At 37.1% G+C, this 26,026-nt stretch overlaps 1 protein-coding gene across 1 annotated transcript in view; it reads right to left on the reverse strand.

Annotated features, from left to right (window-relative positions):
- Window positions 1–26,026, reverse strand: part of DMXL1 (Dmx like 1) — a 70,087-nt gene that overhangs the window by 42,750 nt on the left and 1,311 nt on the right. The window contains exons 2-20 of the mRNA XM_072416051.1: window positions 22,063–22,203; window positions 19,815–19,829; window positions 19,555–19,592; window positions 17,329–17,343; window positions 15,991–16,064; window positions 14,607–14,739; window positions 14,055–14,121; window positions 13,559–13,737; window positions 12,930–13,116; window positions 12,119–12,287; window positions 11,668–11,880; window positions 10,932–11,182; window positions 9,941–10,619; window positions 9,444–9,565; window positions 8,742–8,831; window positions 8,567–8,672; window positions 3,222–3,341; window positions 2,346–2,570; window positions 155–1,852 (exon numbers count right to left, since the gene is read on the reverse strand). Of these exons, the coding sequence (XP_072272152.1) occupies window positions 155–1,852; window positions 2,346–2,570; window positions 3,222–3,341; window positions 8,567–8,672; window positions 8,742–8,831; window positions 9,444–9,565; window positions 9,941–10,619; window positions 10,932–11,182; window positions 11,668–11,880; window positions 12,119–12,287; window positions 12,930–13,116; window positions 13,559–13,737; window positions 14,055–14,121; window positions 14,607–14,739; window positions 15,991–16,064; window positions 17,329–17,343; window positions 19,555–19,592; window positions 19,815–19,829; window positions 22,063–22,203 (4,522 nt within the window). The remainder of the gene's footprint in view (window positions 1–154; window positions 1,853–2,345; window positions 2,571–3,221; window positions 3,342–8,566; window positions 8,673–8,741; window positions 8,832–9,443; window positions 9,566–9,940; window positions 10,620–10,931; window positions 11,183–11,667; window positions 11,881–12,118; window positions 12,288–12,929; window positions 13,117–13,558; window positions 13,738–14,054; window positions 14,122–14,606; window positions 14,740–15,990; window positions 16,065–17,328; window positions 17,344–19,554; window positions 19,593–19,814; window positions 19,830–22,062; window positions 22,204–26,026) is intronic.

Raw genomic sequence — 26,026 nt, forward strand, 5'->3', positions numbered from 1 at the left:
AGCAACAAAGGCAGTGCAAAAATTAGTTCCAACTATATTTGGTTATTAGATTTCAGTTCATAGAATACATGATTAGATGTACATTGATTAGAATACACGTACATATAAAATCAGAACACCAAAGAAAAAAAAATATGAGTGTAAATTTGATTACCTTGGCTGCGATCTCTGCTTTCTCCTATATCTGTACTAGTTGTTGCAATTGTATCAGCCAAAGCCATCAGAGACATCTGCTCTATGCGAGTCAAGCCAGGCAAGCTGGAATGAAGCAAATGCTTAGATAGCACCTTTGAATGTTCAGGACCAAAGTAAGTTGGGCTGTACTGTGACAAGTCAATTACTTGAGGTTTAGTGTTTTCTTCTTCAGACTCAAAATCTAAGGGTTCCTCAGAACTAATAGCAGGAACTTGAAAAAGCTCATCATAGTTCTCAGCATTTGTACTGTTGTCATTTTGTTTGCTGGAGTTGTTCTGACTGCTGGATTTGTCCATCGTGGAACTGAAAGATGTATCCTCATCTGCAACAAGAAGTGCATATAGTGGCAACGGAGGCACAGAATCAATTTCTGTGTAGTCTGCGTTTTCTGGTTTGCTAAATGTTTTGGGGTCTCGGGAAGTACTCCCACTGGCACTGATTGAAAGTGAACGAAGCCTCCGTTCATGGTTGGATTCATTATCATTAATTGCAACAACCTCTCCTGCAATACATTTTACAAGATGAGATAATATAGCCTTTGCTCTGCGCACTTTTCCAAGATCCATCAATTCTAGCAGCTGCAATGGATGATACTGTGGCAAAGTTGGAAATAAAGCATGAGCTGCTTCAAAAAGTCCATAGTCCTCCATCTCCACAGGGAGATCAAATGCAGTTTTCTTCCCCATAAGTTTTTGCGCTAAGCTAGTCATTGACCGTGTCATCATTTTCTTTGGTGGATTCAGACCAGATGGAACTGAATGGCTTTGCTTAACCAAGTTTGTGATAGATGGTGTGCTTCCATTGTAGGAATCTGTGCTTGCCGAGTCCTGTTTAAAAAAAGGCTGCCACTGGGAGTAGACATGCATTTCACAGTCCATTCCAACAACCAGAATTCCATCACGAACCCAAGACAAAGACACTGGTAAAGGAAGAGAGCCTTCCACAGAGGACACAAGATCTACACAACGAAGCAATACAAATCTAGGCTGAGCTGTGTTTTTGGCAGTGTCCCAGAGCTGCATTGCAAAACTCTCTTTACAGGAGGGTTCTTGGGCTTTTCTTGCAACCTGGCCATACATGAGAAGCTTTGTACCAATCCCTATAGTCAACATATGGGAGCCATCTTCCCGGGACATCCAGTCCAAATGAACCAAATGTTTTGTACTAGGCTGAAGTTGTTTGTTGGAAGATAAAACCAGATCCTGTTTATTGTAAGCTACAAGATTGTTGTCAATACTGATGCCAGGTTCCAACATTGTGCTTAGTTCATCTAAGTGAATAGTTTGTTCCAGAATCCAGCAGGAGCCACCAGTAGATTCACATTCAAAGATGCTAACATGCATCAAAAATTCTTGTGAAGAGTTGCTACGTTTACTTGGTACTTGTTTAAATGCTACAGCCAAACAGTTTGTATGTGCACAGCTGACTTCTATCGGTCTGCCTGGAACACTCACAGCTCCATTTTGAAGACCGTCCTCTATCAACAAGGGCCATTCCTCCCAGATATATGCAATACAATTCTCTGGGTCAGTGGGAGAAAGGGATAGGTCTGATTCAACTCTACACCTCCAGAACCTGACTTTACCATCAGAGCAAGAAGTTGCCAGCAGATAGGGTGCATTACTCACTGGGTAAAGGGACGAACTACTCAGATGGCCTAAAAAACAAATAAAGACTGTATAAGAAATAATGAACAGCTGTCTTTATGGTTACTGCACACACAGAACATATGATCGTACAATCATTCAAAACCTGTCAATCAAATTGTTTTTGACTACTAAATATTGGTACCTGGAGAGCAGTTTTTGACACTTAAGGGAGACTGTGACAAAAGATATCATACCAGATGGACACACTTCTGCGTCGTCATCATCATCATCATCATCATTACATATGGATTTATTTTGTTAAATTAACTACATGCAAGTTACATGCAGTGTGGATATGACTTTAACAAGTTGTAAATAAAAAGTTTTCTTTTAATAGTATCCTTTTGGGAACATAACTCTATATGAATTGAAGATGCCCTGTAATGTGACCCATACAATTATCTGTAAATGTCTACCCATTACAATCTCAGTCAGAAGTTAGTGGCATGAACACATCAGTATGAGCGAAATTCTATCATCTTTGAAAAAATAAACAGTTACCTGCAGATGGCTTAACACTAATGACTTCAACAGCTTCTGGCAAACTCAACTCATGGCTGTATACAAGCTCTGATGAAAGGATCATCTTACTGGTACTTTGAAGATTAGCTTTACATGTTTGATATCTTTGCGTAAGAGGTGACTGCACTTTCTCTCCTGAAGCAGAACTATAGGAGTCATCTTTGGGTGGAGAATTCTCAGATGAGTTAGAGTTGGACTTTTCTTCTGTTATACAGATACAGTTTCAGTAAATTACAAAGCCAAAACAATTGTTATAAATTTACATTTAAAGTTAAAAGTAATCATATGAACAATCCTAACCTACAAAGCGACTTTATAATGGTTGTTTTGATTGTAGCCATGAATACAGTAGGCAAGGAAAAATCTGGTTTCTGAACAAGACTACAGTTACAGTTTAAACACAGCTATATGTTTTTTCCAATGTGTTACCTTAGCGAGTTTTCTCTCAGTGTTAATTACTGCAGTTATATAGATTTCCAGTACCTGCTAAATATGGATTAAAAAAAAAACAACACAAATGACGACCTGCCTCTGTGATAGATATACGTGTAGTGACAGGGTGTGCCATGGCTTGGTTGAGAAAGGCTTAGCTGGGGTTTGTGTCACTCCAAGACCAAGGCATTATGTCTTATAATAGCTTCAAAAAGCATGTGATAGTTTTGCCAGACAGATGACTTTTATGATAAGCAGCATTAATAGTCCTGGAACCGACCAAGAAAGAGTTAGGAGGGTTCCTTGTCCAGGTCCTGCTAAGACAAGCTATTTATTTTTTTAATGTTGCAGATTGAAAATGTATATAAATTGGCAATGTCCTTCAATAGCGGTATATTAAAAAATATAAATAAAAAAACATACCCACTGAAACAGGAACAGATCTGAGATGCAATTTCCACATGTGCAATACTGAGCATTTTTCTTTTGTGCATTCAATTACCACCAGGTAAAACTTTTCAGAAAAAACACTTTCGAAGTGTTCTATGGAAATAAAATGTCAAAGATGTTAGTCTCCACTATTTCTTTTTTTTTTTTTTTTTTAATAAATATTCTTTATTGAAGGATATATAATACAAAATCACAGTAGCAAATAAAACAACAAGAAAAAAGATATTAATACACATCCATTTTTCCATGAGAAAGAAAGAAAATCACCACATGGGTGACTATCAAGCGGAGAATAAAAGATAAAGAAAAAGAAGATAGAAATAGAAAATACCAGGAAGATCAGAAAGAAAGAAATAACAATAACAAGATACATAAACAGAAAAAAAAAAAACAAACATAAACATAAACATAGACCAGCCATTATTAAACCTGAATATAAACATATCCGACATCTGGATATAACAATCTATATACAGCAAAAATTACTTGCCATAAATTCAAGAGAAACATTGATGACACATTTCCTATGTTGAAACCAAACTTCCCAATTCTTAATAAAATATTTAAATCAGTTTTGAGAGAGAGCAAAAATTCGCTTGTAAGAGCAATGATCATTAATATCTTTAACAACTTCAGATACCATTGGTACATGTAGACTTTTCCATTTTTCAGGCGCCATAGTTGAGCAGGTCTAGGAGGCTGAGCTCCCCATACAATCGTCACTGGTGCGTGATCTGACCATGTTATGGATTCAATGGAAGATTGAGAGATATTGATAAGGGAACGTAAATCTGTCAAAAAAAAGTCAATACGAGAGTATGAACTGTGGACTTGCGAGTAATAGGTGTAACCACGCTCTTCCCCATGTTGACACCTCCAAATATCGAATAGTTCGTATTCTATAAGAAGGTTGCGCAAATCCGGAGATGTGCGTTTTGATTTAGTTTTAGAGTCCAAAAGAGAATAAGGGGTCGTGTTGAAATCACCTCCTACTAGCAGCACTCCTTGTTTAACTTTGGTTATTAATTTAAAGAGCTTCCTCAAATAAGAGTGCTGGTTGTAATTAGGAGCGTACACATTCACCAGTGTAAAAATTTCTTCCTTAATTTTGCAAATCAGAATAAGATATCTGCAATCCTCTCCAACAATATGGTTGAGATATTGATATGGAACAGAGTCTCTAATTGCCGTCAATACTCCACATCTTAGGTAGATTCGCCATATAAGTATGAGGAAAGTACTTCAACTTCCAATTGGGTAATTGCAGACTGTGTAAATGAGTTTCTTGAAGAAAAATTACATCTGCTTTCAAGCTTTGCAATTCTTTGGATAGTAGGTTTCTTTTGAATGGGCTATTGAGACCTTGAACATTTAAGGAAACAAAACGTGTCATTCTTGCATTGTTGGAGATGGAGCCGTCATAGCCATGAAAACTCTTCGATCCTTTGGCGTAAGATTACAGATATCTGGATATGAACCAACAAAAAGAGAACCTACTGGCTGGATAAACAAAAATAGGAACAGAAAAAAAATTGAGAAATTTTAAGAAAAAAGATAATGTTCCCCTGGTTTATATCCAGGAATATCGGGCAATAGAAAGCCATACTGACTAGATAGAAACACAATCCTGTGTCAGGTAGGGCTATAGAGTAGAGGCCAAACCTCTCTCTGTCAACTTACGACCATTCATGAGATATCTTTTTGGGAGATAACTGAGACTGGTTTTCAGATCTAGGATCATCCAGTTTCCATTTCTGAAGAAGCTGACGACCTTTTTCAACTGACAGTATTGAATGGGTTTTACCTTGATATGTTATGAGCAATTTGGTTGGATAACCCCAATCGGTATGGAATCTGATTATCTCGCAATATTTTAGTAATAGGTAACAATTTCCTGCGATTTTGAATCGTCTGAGCAGACTAATCAGTGAACAATTGAATGTTGCGGAACTGCTCTGGAACGGAAGATGTTTTCCTAGCTGCTAACATAACTTTTTCTTTAATGTGGAAGAAGTGCATACGTATTAGTACATCTCTTGGGGTCTCAGCTGGGAGAAACGCTGGTTTAGGGATTCTATGTACTCGGTCAATAGTGAGCTCTAAATCTGTTGCTGAGGGGATTAAAGCATGACACATTTGTTTTACAAAGGGTCCTAAATCTCCCAAAACCACAGATTCAGGAATCCCTCTGAACTTAATATTGTTGCGCCGAGAACGGTCTTCCAGATCAGCTACTTTAGATCGGAGCCAGTTCAATTCAGATGTATGATCTTGATGAGCATCAGTCAAAGCATTATGTGCCTCAGAGAATTCTCCCATTTTAGTTTCCATATGTTGTACTCTATTCCCAAGATTAGAAACAGATGCATTAAATTTGCCCAGCATCGAATTTAAGTCCTGTTGTATAGAATGTCTCAAGGACAAAAGCATATCTTTCATAGTCGCTGGGGACAGGACTGCGTCTCCCACCTGAAAACGCTCCAGATCTATTTCCCCTGTCAGGCCTGTGGCTAAAGCTGCATCTTCCGTTATGCTTACCATAGGGTCAGGAGTATGCTGTATCTCTGAATGTGAGGACAGCGCTGGTGGTCCCGGGGAAGCAGTGTGATGGGAAGATTCATCCACACTATCAGGGGATCTTGCTTTAGAGATAGGTAGTGGAGAGGAATCTTCCATTGACCGTGCGGGAGAAGAAACCGGAAAAGAAGGGCTTCCGCCATCTTGTTGTTGACGGGATTGTTGCGGCCTGAAAAAGTAAGATAATTTCTGGGGTTCCGTCTTACTCTTCTTTCGTCTAGTCATGTCAGCCAGGGTTCGTAGGGTCGCAGATCACCTGTAAGGATCCCGGAGGGTCGAAGTAGCTGTAAAAAATCGTCGCTAACGCCCAAACTCACACAGAGCTTTCTCAAACCGCGGCCATCTTGAAAGCCGGCCAGACACGCCCCTCTCTACTATTTCTTTTAAAAACAATACATGATAGCTTGAACAAAGTGTACCGGGCAAAACAAACTGGCAGGGAGATACATTCATTTGAACAGAGGACTTATTGACACTTTCCTCAGGTGCCTGTCACCACTTTTAATAGAGGGCAAAAAAGCAATTGTTGGTCACCATTAATTCCATTCAAACAAACAAACAAGTGATTCAGCTTCTGTACATTAAAAAAAAATTATATATAATATATATTTATATATACATATACATTTCTGTTTAAATCACAGCTACAGCAACATGAACATGGGCAAAACATAGAAGGCTTTTTGACTTTCTTGAAAACATAAAAATATTCCATGTGCATGTTGTGTGTGAAACCTAAACCACATAACCCAGAAATAGAACATCCTCACTATATCCTATATAAAGGCAGTCCAAGAATAAGGGACTGGTTCTTTGTGATCTGCAATAGAGGAAAAAAGCCAAACTTTGTTTTTCCTGGGGCTCAAATTGCTAAAATAAAAGTATTAAAATAACTGTCTGTGCTTATCACATGCTCATTCTTCCCATAAGTGTGTCACATGCTCTGTTCTGCTTATCTAAAGGTTTTCACACACAGTTTAAAAAAATAAACTATTGCTGTGGTTTACTTACACAGACCTCTATATATTTCAGTATCACATGAACCTGACTGTATATGCCCTTCCTTTTATCTGATCTGACAGTATGGAGTTGTATTGTTATTGTATTCTCTACAATTAGGCCCAAAGAAGCAGACAAGGCTGAATTATTGTTCAGTGTTTAACTAATATATGTTAGGTGAACAGGACGTCTACCTGAAATAAAAATGAGTAATAGGGTAGGTGCTGTGGCCCTAGCAAGCATGTGAACGGAGAGATAAGGGGGAGGTTATAGCCATGGAGGAAAGAAAAAACTGTAGTGACTTGCAGTAAAATTAACTACTGATCTATGGGCTCTAGTGCAATGGTGGTCAAAAATTATCAGTGTAGAAGCCCCCTCCACCGCTTCTGGTCAGGGCAGAATACCCACGCCCTCCTGTAAGCTAGTCAAGATATACATTTCCCTCTTGCCGCTGCCCAGTGCAGAAATGTCCTCATTTATGCTAGTTAGTGTAGAAAAGACCCCTTTCTACTAGTCGGTAGAGAAGAGCGAGCATTCCTTATTGCTGGTCAGTGGAAAAGTGGAAGTGGGGCCACTGTAGAAAGTGTACAAGAGAAAAAGGATCTGCAAAGTTAGAGCAAACACAAGACATGTTCATGATCAATGCTAGCGACTGCCCTATTCAAGAGCACAGGGCCTGATCACAATCTGGACTTTTGCAGTCAGCATTGCTATGGCAGTGGAAGCAGGGAGGTTTTTTTTTTTTTTTTTTTATTAAAGTCCCGAGTAAAAAGAAAAGTGTTAAACATCTCCACATGTATGGATTTGCATTTGAATGTAGCCCATATATACACAGACTACTGTATTAGGTACACATTTTCAACAGCTTGCTAATGTAAATACCTAATTTTCCACTCAGGCAGCAGCAACTTAAATGCATTTAGACATGTAGACATCGTCAAGATAACCTGCCGAACTTCAAACCCACCATTAGAAGGCTGAAAGAAAGGTGATTTGTGCCAGGAGGACTAGACGGAATATTTCAGAAACTGCTGATCTGCTAGGTTTTTCAACTACAACCTTTTCCAGGGTTTAAAAAAAGCTATCTATCTATTAAGCTTCAGATGGATAGAAAGGATGATTCCTTGGTGATGCCAGTGGTTTGAGAGGAATGCTGAACAGTCCATGCTAACAGAAAGGCAACAGTAACTTAATAATCACTTGTTACAACTAAAGCATGGAAAAAAAAGTATATGTGAATATAAAACATGTTGAAACATGAAGCAGATGGGCTACAGCAGTAGAAGACCACACCATATGACAACCCCCCCCTTCCATCAGCTAGGAACAGGCACCTAAAGCTACTGTTCACACTGGCTCAGTAAAGGAAAAATGCTGCCTGGTCTGAGAAGTCTTGCTTTCCACTGCTTTACATGATGGTGGGTCAAATTTTAGCATGAACAACATGAAAGTTTTAGGATGTGTAAATGCCACAGCCTGCTTTGGATTGGTTGCTGACCATGTCCATCTCATTATGTCAGCAGGGTACCCATCTTTGGACGGCTGAATGGCAGAATATTCCACTATGTCAGTAAACTCAAATCATCTTAAACTGGTTTCTTGAACATAATAACGAGTTCACTGAAAGTGTCCTCCAAATATATACATACATACAAACAAACATACATACATACATACATACATACATGCGCGCGCGCGCGCGCACACACACACACACACACACACACACGATAGAGTCTTACCAGAATTTGATGAAATGCCACTGGTTTCTAATGTTTCAATCTTCTTCTGTTTTCCCATTATAAAATCTTCTTGAAAAACATGCAACAGTTGTGTTTTTCTGCCATACTGAACACAACACAATAATTAGTACAGAAAAAATCTAGCCCCACATCAAAAGATCGCATAAATACTTACCAGGCTAGTGATAGCATCCAGTTCTATAATACATCCTGGTCTAGCAGTGGACTGCTGACTAATAATGTTGAACACTTCCCCAACATATTTCTATAAAAAGAAATGTTAACATTTTTAATGACTGAGCAATGTAACAGTTAAGCTTATTACAGATTGATGTTTTTTGCAAGCCATTTTACTACTCAAAAAGCTTCCGAACAATAGTTAACAAAGGATCAAAATGATTCAACCAGTTAAATTTAATTTAACAGGAAGTAGAAGGCAGCTGCATTGCTGCACATTTTGAATGCTACATGTGGCAGGGGTGTTGGCTGCTCCCACTGCCTCCACTTGATCACATTGCAAATGCTTAGAATACCCTTGCAAGCCTTTTTAAGCCTTTTTAATGCCAATGGTATATAATATCTATCCATACCCACGCCCCTCTCTTTTTTTCAGTTATGTCTGTCAATAATAAAAATAATATTTATATTATTAAGTTAGTTATGAAGTGTGAGTAGAATGAGATAATGTTTTTAAACAAAATTAGCTGTCGAACAAAAAACCCTAATAATTATAAGAGGGTTTCAGATGATATTTAATAATGTGCTCCACTGATCTTAATAGTGTATTTTTTTAGGTTGTCATGAAAATCCTGTCAACATATTAATCACACAGTTGAATGGTTTATTTGTGGGTGTATAGGAAATAAAAATCACTTACTGATATATCAGGATTGGACAGCTCGCACAAGAGCTTTTTAGCATCAATCACAGCCTGATACAACCTCAAATTCTGCCCATCACTGGCAACAAAACATGCACTTGGAGAATTGCAGTATGTACCTGAAAAGTACAAATAAGTAAGTTTCCAAAGTTAAAACAAATACTAATATTAATGTTCAATAAACAGAGATGCCAAGTTTCAAGTTTTTTTCAGCCACATTTATGAAGGCCTATCACTTTTCCTGAGGAAATTTCAAACTGGAAAATGTAAAATATGTTTAAAGTTTTAATGATAATATGTAAAAAATAGACAATAATACTAAACTTCATGGCTATGGGACATATTGAATGAGGAGCCAGGAATTGAGAACTTTCTGAGAGGCTTTATGAGACAACATATGAAGGAAAAAGGCTCATAAAGTTAATGACCCACTACATGGGAGCACTGCTACACTTTGGCACATTAAATCAAAAGTTGTCAAGACATCAACTTACCTAAACAATAACTTGGTATAAGAGTAGGTAACCAAGCTACATTGGAGAATGCAGAAATGTGAAGGGAATTAATACGAGCCAGCTCAGAAACGCCGCCAGAAAAAGAAAGTGGCCCAACAGGATCAACCCGCCAAAGAATAAGTTCACTGTACACAGCATTAGGGTCCTGGTAGGTTTCTGGTGTTTCCATTCCATTGAGGTTCATAGAAACATCTTCATCTTTTAAGGAGTTAGGTGTCCCAAAATCACCATTTTCCTCTGTTGGGCGTAGTGCATTGTGATGAGAAGTAGTCAGCAGTAGTGGCAGAACAGAATGGCAGGCAAGGTCATTCAAATGAAACCGATGGCCACAGTACCGAGACTTGTGGGAAATGCTGAGAACCGTGGAAAAGGCAGATTCTTCAGCAAAGCTCACTTGCCACTGATTCAGGGAGCCGTCTGCATGCTTGGATATCATTAACACATTAGGAGTAAAGATGCTTAGCTTTAAGCTGCTCGATTTACTTTGCCCGGCAGAAATTAGCATAGAGGTGGATCGCGCCATAGATGCAGGCTTTTGTTTGCCTTGCTGAATGGCTAAATCTACATTTTTAGTGCTTGCATACATCACTATGCTTCGACAAAGGGAGTTTGCGTCTCCAGTAGGAAATGCTACAGGAATTCTACAAGAAAAGGATACCTGAAATAAACAGCAATACAAAGAACCTTTATTAATAATTGCACTCCTTAGGTAGTTTTCAACAAACAGTAAGAAGGGCTAATTTTTTTTTCAAAAAGTTTCTGTCTTTGTTCTTTACAGCCAATTTATTAACACCAATAATCCATCATTGTGAGGATAATGTGTTGGTAACAAGTTTTTTATTTTCAAAACAAGAGGATAAAACAGTACTTCACCACCACCAAGAATTAGCATTTCATGATTAGGGCCTGGATATTACATGTCACATTGGCATACCAAAAATCATAGCATCAAGTGATGCCTGATAATTACCTGCACTTGGCGAAACATTCCAGGCTGATACTCATCCAACCAGTCGACATGCCATACAAGCAAAGAGCCATCCACAGGATGGATACTAAACAGCATGTCTGGATTCTTGTTCCATTCAGAAAGGAGGATTTCAATTTCATGATCAATAACAGAAGATGGGAAAGGGACATTGGAAGAATTTGCAACTGTTTTTTCACCATTCACTTCCTTTTTTTCATTTGGCAGTTTTGAATCAACTCCTTCATTATCATCTAAAAATATAAACATTTAACAGTGATTGAGACCCCTATATAAGACATTTTCTAGGAGATACATACTAGCACATAACTTAGCTTGTCAATTTGGCTACAATGGACATCACTGGGCCTGAACCTAACTTTTTGGATTTAGGATGCTCATAAGCATTACTTTTCCTATATAAATTTTTTTTGGAATTTGGCAGATAATGCCACAACTGCAGACAGGCAACATTTGCCAAGAAAGAAATCAAAATTGGGCTGAACATGGTCAATTTCATTCTGAAAAGGCCATTTTAATAGAACAAAGCTTTTTCCAGGAGGGAAAGATAAAACATGTATTACTTATTTATGTGTCGAGATATACTGCATATTTCCATTTTTTGGAGTTGAAAAATGTCTGCATAAAACAGTAAAGTATAGCAGTGTATTGATTAACATTTATTTTTTTGTATGGTGAATTAACTCAATTTAATGTGTTTAATGTAACTGACACACACCTTCTTCAGAGTTCACTTCATCCTGGTTTGTATCATCTGTACAAGACTCTGATGACTGCTGTTCAAAGCTCTTTCTGAGCTGCTGAAGGAAGACCTCCATAGACAGAGAGAAATGTAACTCCTTGTTATTCAGCCAGTGCACTACAAATGGTCCATTTTTTTCCTCTGTCTCACTAAGGCTCATTGATGAAATAGAAGGAAGGAGAGGAATGTCTTAGGGAAAACATAAAGAATACAAGAATGTAAGAAAAGAACAATATTCACTGCTGAAAATACCGATGGTGCATATTTTATACATTAAAATACAATATCCAAGTAACTATAAGCAAAATTTAGGGTAAAGACATATGCTCTAAAAAGTAGACAAATACTGCACAAATATAATATTGCCATTGATAGTTTGCAACCTTAACAAAAAAAAGGCTACAAGTTTATACAGTTCTTGCCTCACCTGTAGCAGGGTTGATGCTGGCTGCAATGTGAAAGTGACAAAGTGCATTGCCATGAAAAGGTGCATTTCGGTGAACATCGTGAGCATCATGTTGATGGGGTGGGTACCCTGTATGTGCAATCAAGGACAAGGATCTCTTCCTGCCTCTACGAAAATGTCTCAAGTTTAACTGTTTAATGTAAAAAAAAAAAAAAAAAAAAAAAAAAACACACAAATAAAGCTAAGTAATTCTTTAGGCAAAAAACGCAATGGAACTTAGAGAAAAGGCAAGTAATGGATGTTTTACTTGAAGTAACCAATTATTTACAGCCCCACATAAGGAAGACACAGTGAATTAACATTAAGGTGACCCTGCAATAATGCGCACTAAAGCAGTTACATAATATAAACAATCAGTAAAGGTGGTTAAAAAAAATCACCTTCATTGCCACAGGCATTATTGAGAAATCCATCTATAAATTTTAAACACACTGAGGTCTGGGGTGCATAGCAAATTACAAATTTGTACAGAGTACAAACTCTAGACTAGGTAGATAAAACAGAAACCTGGAACCCTCTTGGAAGGGAAGTGGGGCAGTATTTTTCAAAGACTGGCTGAATAGCACTACAAATGAATCTAGAGCTGAAAAAGTTGACATGTATGTATGTATGTATGTATGTCACTCATATATTTCCCATAAATTTTAGCTTTAAGCAGGACAGTTATGAAAGTACAATAATCTGTAACTACCATGGGACATCATTTTTCACTAGTCTCACTACAGTAGCCAAACCAGACTGCTTGAAACAAGAAACTTTTTGCTGATCTTACCTCTAATGCATTCTGTACTCTCTCTTTATTTGAAGGGTTTCTTTTAAAATTATTTAAACTCTCTGTCTCAATTTTTTGATTGAATCCATCTCCACATAACAGGCTGTCATTCGGCAGTAGTGTCTCTGCCCACAAACGGCAAACATTGTCCTTGCAGCATGTCAAAAGAACATTACACACAGAACCTCTGTGATTGAAAACGAAAAAAACAAAGCCATTAAGCAGCTATTTGCAGCACACATTAGGAAGAACTAGGTATCTACAGAATAACATCTATCCATTTTAAAGTGCCATGTTTAATTACTTAATTAACTTGTAACTTAACGACCAGTGAGGATGTTCTTATTACTGACCAGCTGTAAATTTTACTGGTCTTGTTCTAGCAGGTGTACCTTTGATGCCATGGACGAGAGAGAGAGAGAGAGAGAGAGAGAGAGAGAGAGAGAGATTTCCCCCCCTTACTCAACCTTTTTGCGTTAAACCACAGAAAAGTAAAAACTGGTCTGATAAGGAAAAGGGTTTATAATGCTGGTAATTAAATGGTAAGTTAATACTAAACAAAACTGGAAAACAAAATTAAAAATTATAAACAAACTAAAAGATGATTATTTGTCACAGAATCTACTGACCGAGCCATAAATTTACTAGTCTTTCGCCAAGAAAATCCATTTACTGCTCTAGGATGAGCAAGGTAGATGAAAGAAAAGTCTACTTCTCCTTGAGCTTCTTTTTCTGGACTTGTAACAGGAGATGTCACAGCAGAGTGCCAGCTTTCAGTATTGTACCAAACTTTAACCAGACAGTCATCCTGTAAGAAGAGATGGATATTAGTGTGAAGGTAAAAAAAAAAGCATGAATCACAAGGTTTGATATGATGAGACTGGAAAGAGAAGTAAGAAATATTTGGCATAGATAGTCTAGGCGAAGCAAATTGTAAATGGGATTGAAATGTAAATTTAAGTGGAGTGGCTTAGTTCTTTGGGTGGACCTGCTTCTACCTGACTTGTAGAAGAAGAATGATAATTGCTTAGTCTTGCTCAAAAAATAAAAAAGTAATTAGCTAAAAAAGGTTAGCATATCTTACTTTAGAAACATAAAAGAAGTCATCCATAAGGAGCCTATTACCTTGCCAGCTGTAGCAAAAAATTCTCCATCTGGGGAAAATTTCATCAAATGCACTGAAAACGCTGTTCTGCAAGACAAAATGTTAACAAAGGCAAGCTTTATCAACAATGTATGAATTTTTTGTCTCTGAAACAAACCAGTCAATTCAGAAGAAATAACCAAAACGATCAGAATCCACCCTCAAAGTCAACTCTAGAACAATAGATTAAAAAAAAAAAATACTTGAAATGTCCACTGGTGGACAGCACAGTGCTTTTCTTGGAATGAGAATGACTACTCAACGGACTATGAGAAGAGCAAAAAGGTAGTTATTAAAAATGTAGGCTGAAAACCCCCACATATCTGGTCTCTACCACTTGAAAATACAGATTCATGTGTTCCAGCAAGAAAAGAGAACTCTTTTTACAGTTACCATATGGTAACAGAAACCAGCAATAAAAAAAAAATCTGATCTGATGCTCCACTATACCACATAACACATACCATCTGATCTGATGCTCCACATAACACATACCATACATGAAGGCTAAACTAAATTTACTGCAACTTTACCTGCACTGCCAGATACATTTCCAGTTTGCAAAGTCAGCATCTGCTTTTTCCTGACAATCTTCATTAGATACTTTATCCAAGGACGTATTGGACCATAACTGTAGGCTGCTAGATCCAGTTAGTAGGCGCGTTCCTGAAGATATAAAATGGAGATTGCATCAAGCAGCTCTAATAATCACTATTCTACTCAACAAAGGATTTGCTATTATGTTTTGCTACTTTCAGGAGCTAAAGGCCTCTGCAATTATGCACCAGGAAGACAACTTACTTGATAACTTACTTCCTGGTTTAGAAATACTACTCCCTAATCACATTATGCCAGCAGGAGGAATGTTGTTTTAGTTTTAAATGGGGGAGGATTAGAACCTGTGTATAGTTTTGGCAGCTATCTGGGGCCTAACCTAAGCGTGAAACCTAACTGAAGCGTGCTAGTATCTGTAATAAGCAACATAACAGTCATATATGTAACTATTTTGGGAAACCAGTAAATGGATGGATTTAATTCCCCTTCACCTACCTGATGTTGTAATGGGGGGTAATGGGGTGTTAAAAAGACAGTTTATATCTTTTAACTAATTTTATTTATGGCAGGAAGGGGCAGCTTATCAAACTAAACAAAATTTAAGTATAGCTTACATGATTTACAGTGATCACTAACAGGTTGTCACAGTAATTACAAGCCTCAGGCATTATTTTAAAAGCTTTCTGAGGGTGGGCTGTATTGCAAGCTGTGTAGTGACAGTGGGAAACATAGGTTTCAGGTGTAAACCAAAAAGCTAGAAAATATACATAGATGGCTGTACAAAGCTGTGTGTACTGCCATACAAGTACCATGGGCTGCAGAGAGGCAGTCACAAGCCGAGCTCTACGTAACATTCATATTTTTATTGCAATTGATAGTTTTGATTACCTAGGTAGCACTAAACAAACATTTATAGTACATACATTATATTAGTATTATTTTGATTTATTTGAAGAATATTTATATGCAGGTAAGTTCCAAATACAGTTAATTATAAAAAAAAGTTTCCATTATCAATAATAAGCAATATCTATTTAAGATATTTAATAATAAGCAATCAGTATTTACCATTAGGAAATTGGAGGATTGGCTGATGAAAATTGGGGAATTTGCAGTTACACATTAAAACTCATGTACAAATCAAATAATTTAATTAGTAGCAGCCACCTGCAGCATTAGTTAAATCCTAAACAAATTGTTACACAGGGATCTGTGATCACTATCATTGCTTTAACAATCCTTTAGTTTCTTACAGCTTCAAATACTAGAAAAATAATAAATATTTATCATAAAAACTTGTTATAAAGAATCAGCTCATGAATGTCCCAACCTAAAAAAAAAAAAAAAAATTTAAATATTTACCTGCTGGGTCCCAAGTTAAATTATGTGCAACTGAATCCAACACAATGTGGCCACTCTTCTGCCACTGCGTGCGACTTCCCTAAAAAGCAAATGTATTATTAGATTTATCAAGGTAGGTAATGAAAGACAAAAAAAAACAGACGTCCTGCACAATGCTCAGTGTCTGCAGTGCAGATAAAAAAAGCTTTGTTACTTTAGGGCAAAAGAGAAAAACAAAATAATGACAGATACAGCACTTTAGATTAGGGCCTATCTGTTGCTACAGTCTTATTGCTGGAAACTACAAATTACATTTTAGCACTTTCTCTACCACTATGGGATTATAAAAAAAAGTTCCATGCCCATGTTGAATAAAGCTTTTGCTTTATTTTATTCAATGTAACAGACCTACTCTGTGCCAATATTGGTGTATGGTAGTGGATGGTTTGAATAAAATAAATTACAATAAAAAAAGTCTAAGAATAGAAGAAAAAAAAGAAGTCTAAAGAAATAACAGCAAATAGTTATTTCAGCCTGACAAATTATATTTAAAGCTTTTAAAATATTCCTACCAAGTAACGGACAAACTATAGACTAGTAATGAAGAATAAATTGAGAAAGAATATTCAATTGAAAGAAGTAGCTTTTGGCCATTTGGTTGTTTAAAACATAACAACTGCTGATGATTCACTCCAAATATCAATGACTTATATAGCTTGTTACCAAGTAAACTTTTTTTCCCTGTCCAATTTGTGCACTAGTAGTGCTACTTAACCTATCAAGTATCACATCATGATTTCTGGCAAATGCAGACATTTTGACCATCAATACTGCCATACAGAACTAAAAAAAAAAAAAAAAAAAAAAAAAAAAGTTGGGGAAGGTTCATATTTACCATGCATCACCACTTTTAATAACACCAATTCCTGTAGTTTTGAAAGTAAAAACCTGTCTCACTGTCACAGTAAACTGATTCCTGATGTTCTTTGCATCTTTTTTCATAATGTGCAATACGTTTTCAATGAGTGACAGATTTTGACTGCAGCCAGGTCAGAATAGAGCATAATAAAGGTCTTCTTGAAAGAAACATGGTCTGGATGGCAGCATATGTGGATTCAAAATATGTATTGATAAAGACAATTATTATATATATTCTAGATTTTACTATTGATTTGGATTGATTCTAAGCTCAGATGTCGTCAACTGGTGGTCCTAAGAAAATTTCAGTGGTCTGCAGCTCTAGCCGGTGCGCCCCACAGCAGGGTCAGGAGAAGGTGGGGGTGCAAGGGCCACAGCCGTGGACCATTTGTCCCGTACGGACCGCAGGCTCAGGGAGGTGGGCGGGTTGTATCTCTGAACACAACCCGCTCAGACCTGCAATGGGAGAGTGGGCGGGTTCTGGCATCATGACATCACTTTAGGGGAAGTGTCTTCCCCTTTGAGTGACACACCGCTCCCTGCGCATGCACGATCTGGAGCCTGTAAGTTTAGTAGTCCATAGGTCCAAAAAGGTTGGGGACCACTGCTTTAGCTAATGAATGACTGGTTCTCTTATTAAAGTGGTTTGGGGGGATGCTGGTTCTGCCAGGGTCTTGGAATTTGTGTTTGTGATGGTGGTTGTTATCATCCAGGCTTGGTGAAATTGGTTGAGATAATAGTAAGAATTATGTCCCCATTAGTTGTAGTAAAATCCCACAGTGTAAAGAGGTATTGTTTTTTTCTTATCAGTATTGTACACTACAACCTACCCATATCATGTGAACTAACGTAACCCTATATTATGAATTCTGGCTTTTAAACTGTACAAAAATCATCAAGCCACAAGCTCCTTTTCTTTAAAAAAAAAAAACAAAAGTTTTGTATTTTGCCTCAGCCCATCTTAAATGAGCTTGGCCACAGAAAAGGCAGCAGTATTTATGGATCATGGTAATATATAGGTTTCTCTTTGTATGGTTACATTTTTGTGGATGTAGCAAAAATGGTGTTCACAGTCATCAGCTTTCAAAAAATTTCTTGCAATCAGGAAGTGATTTCCACTACAGAATCTTAGTGCATTGTCTTTTGAGGACCTGAGGATGACAACCACCCAATGTTGGCTTGGTCATGTATCTTTCAAACAAAGATTGCTCCGAATCTTTTTAACAAACCTTAAATTGTTGCTCTACAGTATTGTACAATGTGGTGTATATAAATAAAGCCATCTTTATGTCTTAAGGATTTGGCCTCTTTGGGAAGCTCTTTTTACATCAATCATATTACTGACCTGTTGCCAAGTAGCCAGCGTGCAGCGCAGAACAAAACATAGGTCAGCAACAGGGAAAGATTAAATGGAGAGAGATCACGGGGAGTACTGGTGACTTTGCCTTTATTCTTTTCCTATATTTTTAGAGCACAGCTTTGTATAGACACAAGTAGCCATTTTCTGTTTTGCATACATGGTTTTCATAAATGCCCAACTATATCTTACAGCCAAAGGAAACAGTATGTAAAAACAAGAACACTTTGATGTGACAATTTCAGCCATACAGGGTATATGAAAGAGAGGGGGGAAAAAAGCCTTTAATCATTTAAAGAAAAAAAATTTTGCTGGAATTGAAAATACCTATTGCAATTTTGTTTATTATATTTCATTATTCAACCACTTGACTGCAAAGAAAATGGCCAGGAAAGCCTAACTAAAAATAAAAGGTTGATATATCCTAGTTTATATTATACACGCAAAACCAGGCAAGCCCAGGCAACAGTAAAAACTACACTAGCAATTGTGAAAATACTTTTATAGTAAAAATTTATACATATACACAGTCATGAGAAAATGAACTATTTCAGCAAATTATAACACTAAAAATCTTTTTTTGTGTTCCAACTTTTTTTTGGAAATGTTGTTTGCAAACCTCACACAGACCAGTCAAAACGTTAAAAAACACTGATAGGTATATTGAACAACAACTATTTTATTACAATGACATGCCAAAGTTACATGCCAAGAGATTGGATATACTGAACATTTACTTCTGGAACGTGATAAAGTGTAAGAACAAAAAAAGCAAGCTTAGGCATCCGAGCAATTAAAAAGGGTCATATTGTGATGGCTAGGCAACTGAGCAAGGACATCTCTTTTGTGGGGTTTTCCTGATATGCAGTGGATAATACCGACCAAACATGTTCCAAAGAAGGACAACCTGAGAATGAACAACAGAACAACAGAATCATTGGCACTCCAGGCTCAGCGAGTCATGTGAGGGGCCATGAGAGAAAAGTATAAGTGCACTGCAGGGAAACCTTGCTGACTCCTATTTTTACCATTTACCATTACAATAAAGCAATGAAAGATGGTGGCCTGGTCTGATGAATGACAATTTTTTAGGCCTTGTGAATGGCTGGGCAGGGTATCATTTACCTGCGAAAGAGAGGTCAGCAGGATAAACTATAAGAAGAATGCTGGCTTGTGAAAGAAATGTAACATACCGGTGCCAAATACCACCAAACTCAATTAGAGATCTTGGTGAACTCATGGTTCGGAAGGTCCGACTTGTTTTGTTGGCACAAGGTGAATCTACACAATATGAGTTAGGTTGTTTTAACTTTTTGGTTAATTGGTGTAAATTATCCATTTTAAATACCTATTTATGGCTCCCTTTCAAAAAATATTTTCTAATTGTAACGTTCCTTTGAACTTACGGTCTAATAAACTTCCTAGCACAGTTCTACCTTACTGACACATTATGGCACTCTCCTCTTCTGAGCGTGTATGGTTCACAGAATAAGGCTTAGATTTGTGGAAAAGGTAGGACACTATAGTGGTGCACAGTGTCTAATGTAACTCTGTGATATGAAAAGCTGACACAACAAATGTTACCGTCGGAGGAAAAGGGATTGTTATTAGGAAAGTCTGAATCCTCCATCACCCAGCTCTCAGGAAGTAAGAGAAGATATACAGGCCATGTGACCAGAATGAGCGGAAATAATGTGGCATGTTTATATATAAATTAAAAAAAAAAACTTTGGCAATGTACAGGGAAATGACTCCCAGAATCTACCATTTGATGAGCTATGCCCCTACCTCTGTTTAAGTGTGCACAGGATTGGGCAGACATATACCATGCTTTTTGGAACTGCCAAGGTTCTGGCAAGAGGTGGCTCATTACATTATTTCACATTTGCCTAACTATGTTCCACTGACCCCATAATGAGCTATTTTAGGTACCTATCATTTACAGGGTGCAAAGATTACTAGGGACAGCCGCAGTTTATTGGCTTTAGTGGCCAAAAAAACAAAACAAAAAACAATACTTCATAAATGGCTAGACCCCAATCCACCAACACTTGGGCTTTTTCAGGAAAAATTAGGATATGTTTTCCGAATGGCCTGGATTGAGACACCTCTGGATAAGAAAACTAAGGTGGGGAAATCTTTTGAAATATGGGAATCCTAGAGACGCAGTCCCCCTCAATAAAACAACAGAATATGTCTACCTTTGAACATACCTCCTGGTATGCTTTGCGCATGTTAGAAAATGACGCCCCTGTGGTCATAGGTGATATGTGAATGGACACTTTATATTGTCAACAAGATGGTGTAACCACTTTTTCCTCCTTCCATATTATATAAGTATATTTATCATTTATATATATCATATGCCTGTTCTTTTTTTTTTTGTTTCCTTTTGTTTCTGTTTATTTTTCATTGTTTATTTTTTTTTTATTCCATGTATATTTTTCTACACATTTGTATATTTTATGTCAATCCATTTATTGTAAACCTGATTGTTGTTTTGTTTTTATTGTTATTTATTGAAATATCCTTCAATAAAAAGTTTTAAAAAAAAAGGAAAACTTGAATGTCACCAGGATTTTTTCAACTTAAAGTTTTACATATGTTTTAAAGCATATATATGAACAAGGCGAATGTAATATTTACAGTCTGGTTTCTTTCTGTATTTTTAACCTGGTAAACTTCTGAACAACACACTGTCCTGTCCATTGACTTCATACATGTCTGTCTTCACAATTTTTCATTACATGAGGGGTTGGGAGACTAGTATTTTACATAGCAATAATAAGACTGTCTTAGGCTTCAAGGTTATTTAGCAAGAAGTGACAAGGACAATGTTAGCAAGGCCAACCGGTCATTTCTGTACAAATAAATTACAGTAAAAATATAGATCTGAGAACTAACAAGTTGCAAGTAATTCTTTTCTATTCCTGGTTTAAATTCATCCTGTAAATATTAAGTAAATAATATGTGATAGCTTGATATAAATGGTACTATTCACATTTGTATCAAGTAGCAAAATCACAAACCATCGAAAATAAAATCCTGTAACTTCCCATTGCCAACAGGCTAGAATACTTTACCAAATGATGGGATGCAGAAAAGAATTATAGGTAAATAAAACCTTAACCGATTGTTTATATACATATAGATTTTTTTATTGCCCTGCACTGTTGCATGAAACATTTTATTGCCTGTTTTTGCTGTTAGTTAGGCTGTGCAACTAGACTTAGTTAGGCTGTGGAATTAGATTTCCTGGATTGTACTGGGGTAAGTAATACATAAAATATGACTGATTAAATATTAAACATGTATTTCAGAGAGAGGAATTATTGCCATTTCATGTATTTCAAGTGATTTTAATCATTGTGTGCCATGTCTTTTTAATAAATACACCCATAAGTAATGTGAAAAAAATGGCAGCAGTCAATGGGTAGGATATGTTTTACAGCAAGTGCTAGTTAATTTATTGCCTTCACATTATATGTTAAGAGACACAAAAACCCTATAAATAATAAGCGTTCTTTAAATACAGCATTTCTGTTTATCTTAAACCACATTGTGGTTATGTTTTTCGGTCAGTTTAGATGCACATACAATGAAAATGCCAAATATGTGATAATGATGCCATAACACAGACTAGCATCTTTTAAACATTTACAGCATATAATCAAAACCGCTCATATGCATGTACTTCTTCCAAAATATATTGTACCAATGGACCTTTATTTTTCCAGAAAGATTACTTTAATTGGGTAATGGTTGTGAAAACATACATACTTGGATGTAGTAAATAAAGTAACAATTCAGAAAATAATATGAATCCTTCTTACCCTTCCCTGTTGCATGGAACAATCCACACATCCGACTAGAACGTTTCCATGTTGAATTCCACGGATTACTTGTAGCCTCTCAAAATCACTTCCGAGAATCACCACATCACACCCAGATGCGTAAGCCTGTGGAAAACAAAAATAAATCTTTTTTCAGAAATTAAGTATAGTTACTGCATTTACCAGTCCTTTCTGGTATGTTTTTTTTCCTGTTACGCTGTGTAAATAGATAAAAATGCATGTACAGCAGTATTGCATAAAGTATTTGAAAAGCTTCTGTCCTAAAACCAGTTTGGGAATTTTAATCTTAAAGCAAATGCAGGCTTTTCTTTAAAGGAATCTATGCTTCAGCAAGTTCAGAACTTGTGGAAAGCCCGATGGAGCCAGGTGGCACCAACTGACAGCCAGCACACTCCCATCACGCTTTATTTTATCAATGGTGCTTTAAAGCCAAGATCCACTCTATAAAAAGTGGAGTATACCCAACTACACATTTAAAGTGTAGTTGAACCCTAAAAATGGAAAACAAAATAGTGCTACCGACATTTGCATTTTTTTCAGCTTTTCTATTTTCAACTGTACCATTAATCCAGGAAGCTGCTCAACGCCTGGGAGGTAATGCAGGAAACTATTTCACTGAAGAGAAAATGCAATTTACAAATAGATTTTACCAACAGGCAAGGTAACAATGCAGATGCTAGGCAGCAGATGTTTATTTCTAACATATACACAAGTTGGGCTTTTTGTGTGTGTGTGGGGGGGGGGGGGACATACACAGAAATAGTAAAACGTAACCTGTTAAAACTTGTTAGGATTCTGCCTGTTCTTCAACCTATTTAAATTGCCCTTTCACCAATTGAAGGGTATGCTTGTGGTGGTCAGGCCCACCTACCAAATCACCTACTATATGTATGTAAAAAACATTATACTTACCTTACCTACATCAAGGATGATGTTATTACCCTCCAGGGTAGAGTCCTATGGAACTCTACTCTGGAAATGGCATGGGGTGTCTTCTTCTGCTCTTCGCTGCACTGAAAAGAAGGTCACATCATACCCAGAGATGTGGAAGAGGCAGGACATTAAGAGGTGTGCATAAATGCTGAAAATCCTCAATGAACAGATGTTTTTTTACACATGGCTTCACAATTTTGGCTACATTTCTGTTAAATAAGTATGAATATAAATATAGTGGAGTCTGTTTTACACCTGTAGTTTTCTACTATTCTCCCTAGAATTATTTTTCAGCTAGGTAGACACTGTAGGTGGGTGGTCAAAAATGGCCGGGGCAACACATGACAAATTTAGTGGGGTTAGTGAAAATTGCTTGCAGGTGTGCCTGGCTAAAAAGGGCTGCAATAAACACTGACCAAAGGTTAAATGATTTTTAGGAAGTTATACTTTCTTTTTATCATGACTGCAACTAAAGGGTGTAAAAAAAAAATATCTACTTTTTTAATCTTCTGGCCATGAGACCAGACATTTATGGCTGTCCAAATCCTGTATAGGAGATATCCTCTCCAGTATTTGAGGGAACAGTACCAATTATCAGAAATTTTTTGTGATTGTAAAGATTAACACAAAACATACACAGCTCGAAGGTCCTTGAGCATAAAAGGATTATATCAATCAAAATCGTTTTCCTCAAATTAATTATGATGTTGCCTTGTACATAAAGGCATCCAGACAATCCCACTTTTTGACCCAAATCTAGCTGCCCCCTTTGTATTGACTTGTGAAGGGTTTAGGGGTATGATCATCTGGCCTGTGTGTTAATATGCACATCTTGAAGAATACAGTATTAAGGAATCTGTGTATACATGGTTAGGATCTAACTTTGTTCTTGGCAGCTGGTCTATGTAACAATGAAACCTGTAAAAGTATCATTACCTAGCAGCAATTGTAGTGTCATCTCTGTGCACAATCTCCAGGGGACCAGAAGCAATTACTTGTCAAGTCAGCAAACAAGTTGTTACAAAAATTTACAGAACAATGTTTCACTATTTCTGGTGAAAAATAACTATTTTTTTATGTATATAAAGTCCTAAAAAAAACACCTTATCACCTATAGTAAATAAAACCACAACTCTCACTATTGTCAGCCATGCATGTGTAAATATTATTTGAAGGGAAGCCCAGGACAACTTTCCACAAAAACATTTCATTATATATAGATTGATCAGTACACACAACTGTTTCACTGTAGATCTGCTATACAATATCTGGTTGTACAATGAAACGTTTTAGTAAAATCACCCCAAATGTTATTGCCCGGTAATCTAGATAAAGAAATGCATGTAAACACTGAATGGTTGGACACAGCTTGATGACAATATCTAAATACATTACACACACAGCATTTTTCTTTAATTGCTAAAGTGAATGGAAGCAAAACACACATGCAACATCTCATCTGCACATAGTGTTACCCACGGCTATTGCATATGCTGCAAAGGTGACACAAGTGTGAGCATTACTGCCTGCACCAAGGGAACAAGAGCTGGCAAATGTACACAGGGTTTATGTCTGCAAATAACAAAATTAGTGCAGTACAAGTGCTAAAAATCCCTGTAGAATAAAGACAATGCTAAACACTAACACCACTAACACGTATATTTTGCTTCATTTCACAAATAAAACGAATGAAGCAATGTTTTACCACTGAAAACCTGAAGTTGTATTTGCAATAACTAGAAACTATCAGATCTCTGTGAAAGAGAAGGAACACTGCACCAAAACTGCACACAGCAGCTGAAAAGATTTCTCTCACACATGGAATCAGCATGACTAAAACCACAAGAAACCAAATTGTTTACAAAGTGGACCTGTTGTCCATAGAAGGCACAGAGATTGGGGATAACAATCAATCTTTGTGGGTTACTTTGCCTCAAACAATGACAAGATGAGATAAAAACAAAGCCAGTAACCTGAGAGAAGCCTAGAAGGCTGTAGAAGACCATAAATATAAATGGCCAAAGGAAGATATGTCACTGTAAGTCTTAAAGTGTGAAATGTCAAGACAAAAACATTTTTAAATTTAGTATAAAGAGCAGTGAAGGGTGACCCAGGTAACCCCCTTTTTTTCTTAGCTCTCAACATCAATAGTGAGATTTTCCTTCACTTCCTATTCTCAGGAGAACGGGAAATGAATGGAAATCTCTCCAAAGTGAACAAATGTCTCTCCCCCGAGAGGTGTCCACTGAATGTACCCGCTGAAAGATTTTCCCTCACCAACTGTTATAATGACAACTCAAGATGTTGGTTTTAACCTGAATCTCTGGTTTTAGTGCAATGATTACTGGGACGAATGAATGGGGTGACTTTCCCCAGCAGGGACACAAAGACAAGAAGGAATATTGAAGGCTGTGCGAATGCAAATGTAGCAAGACTTCCCTGACACACCAACATATTGTACATTTACCTGATGAGTATGGAACGGTGACAGACTCTCTTCAAAAAAACAATCCCTGTATGGGTGGAGAGGCTGAACATCAGACCCATACACATTTACACATTAAAATAGATCTGAGGTTTTATTGGTGGAACGCACAATGACTGAATGCAGTCACGTATATTAGAAAGAGGATCTAGGGCCATGATGACAATTACTGCCTCATATAATAGAAACCCCAACTGGTTGTATCCACCGATCATAAATCCCACAAGAAGGGACAGGATATATGCAGTGTACAGCCCTGTGGTATACAGATAATGGGGTCTACAGGTGTACATAGATTCTAGTCACATGTGGGTACAGACCAAATATACTCAGTGCAAGAGTATGCAGAATATAGTCCGCACATGTGTATACAGATTACAGCAGGTATATGCAGAATATAGTCCGCACATGTGTATACAGATTACAGCAGGTATATGCAGAATATAGTCCGCACATGTGCATACAGATTACAGCAGGTATATGCAGAATATAGTCCGCACATGTGTATAC

Source organism: Pyxicephalus adspersus, chromosome 6, assembly GCF_032062135.1.
Source record: "Pyxicephalus adspersus chromosome 6, UCB_Pads_2.0, whole genome shotgun sequence".
NCBI lineage: Eukaryota > Metazoa > Chordata > Amphibia > Anura > Pyxicephalidae > Pyxicephalus > Pyxicephalus adspersus.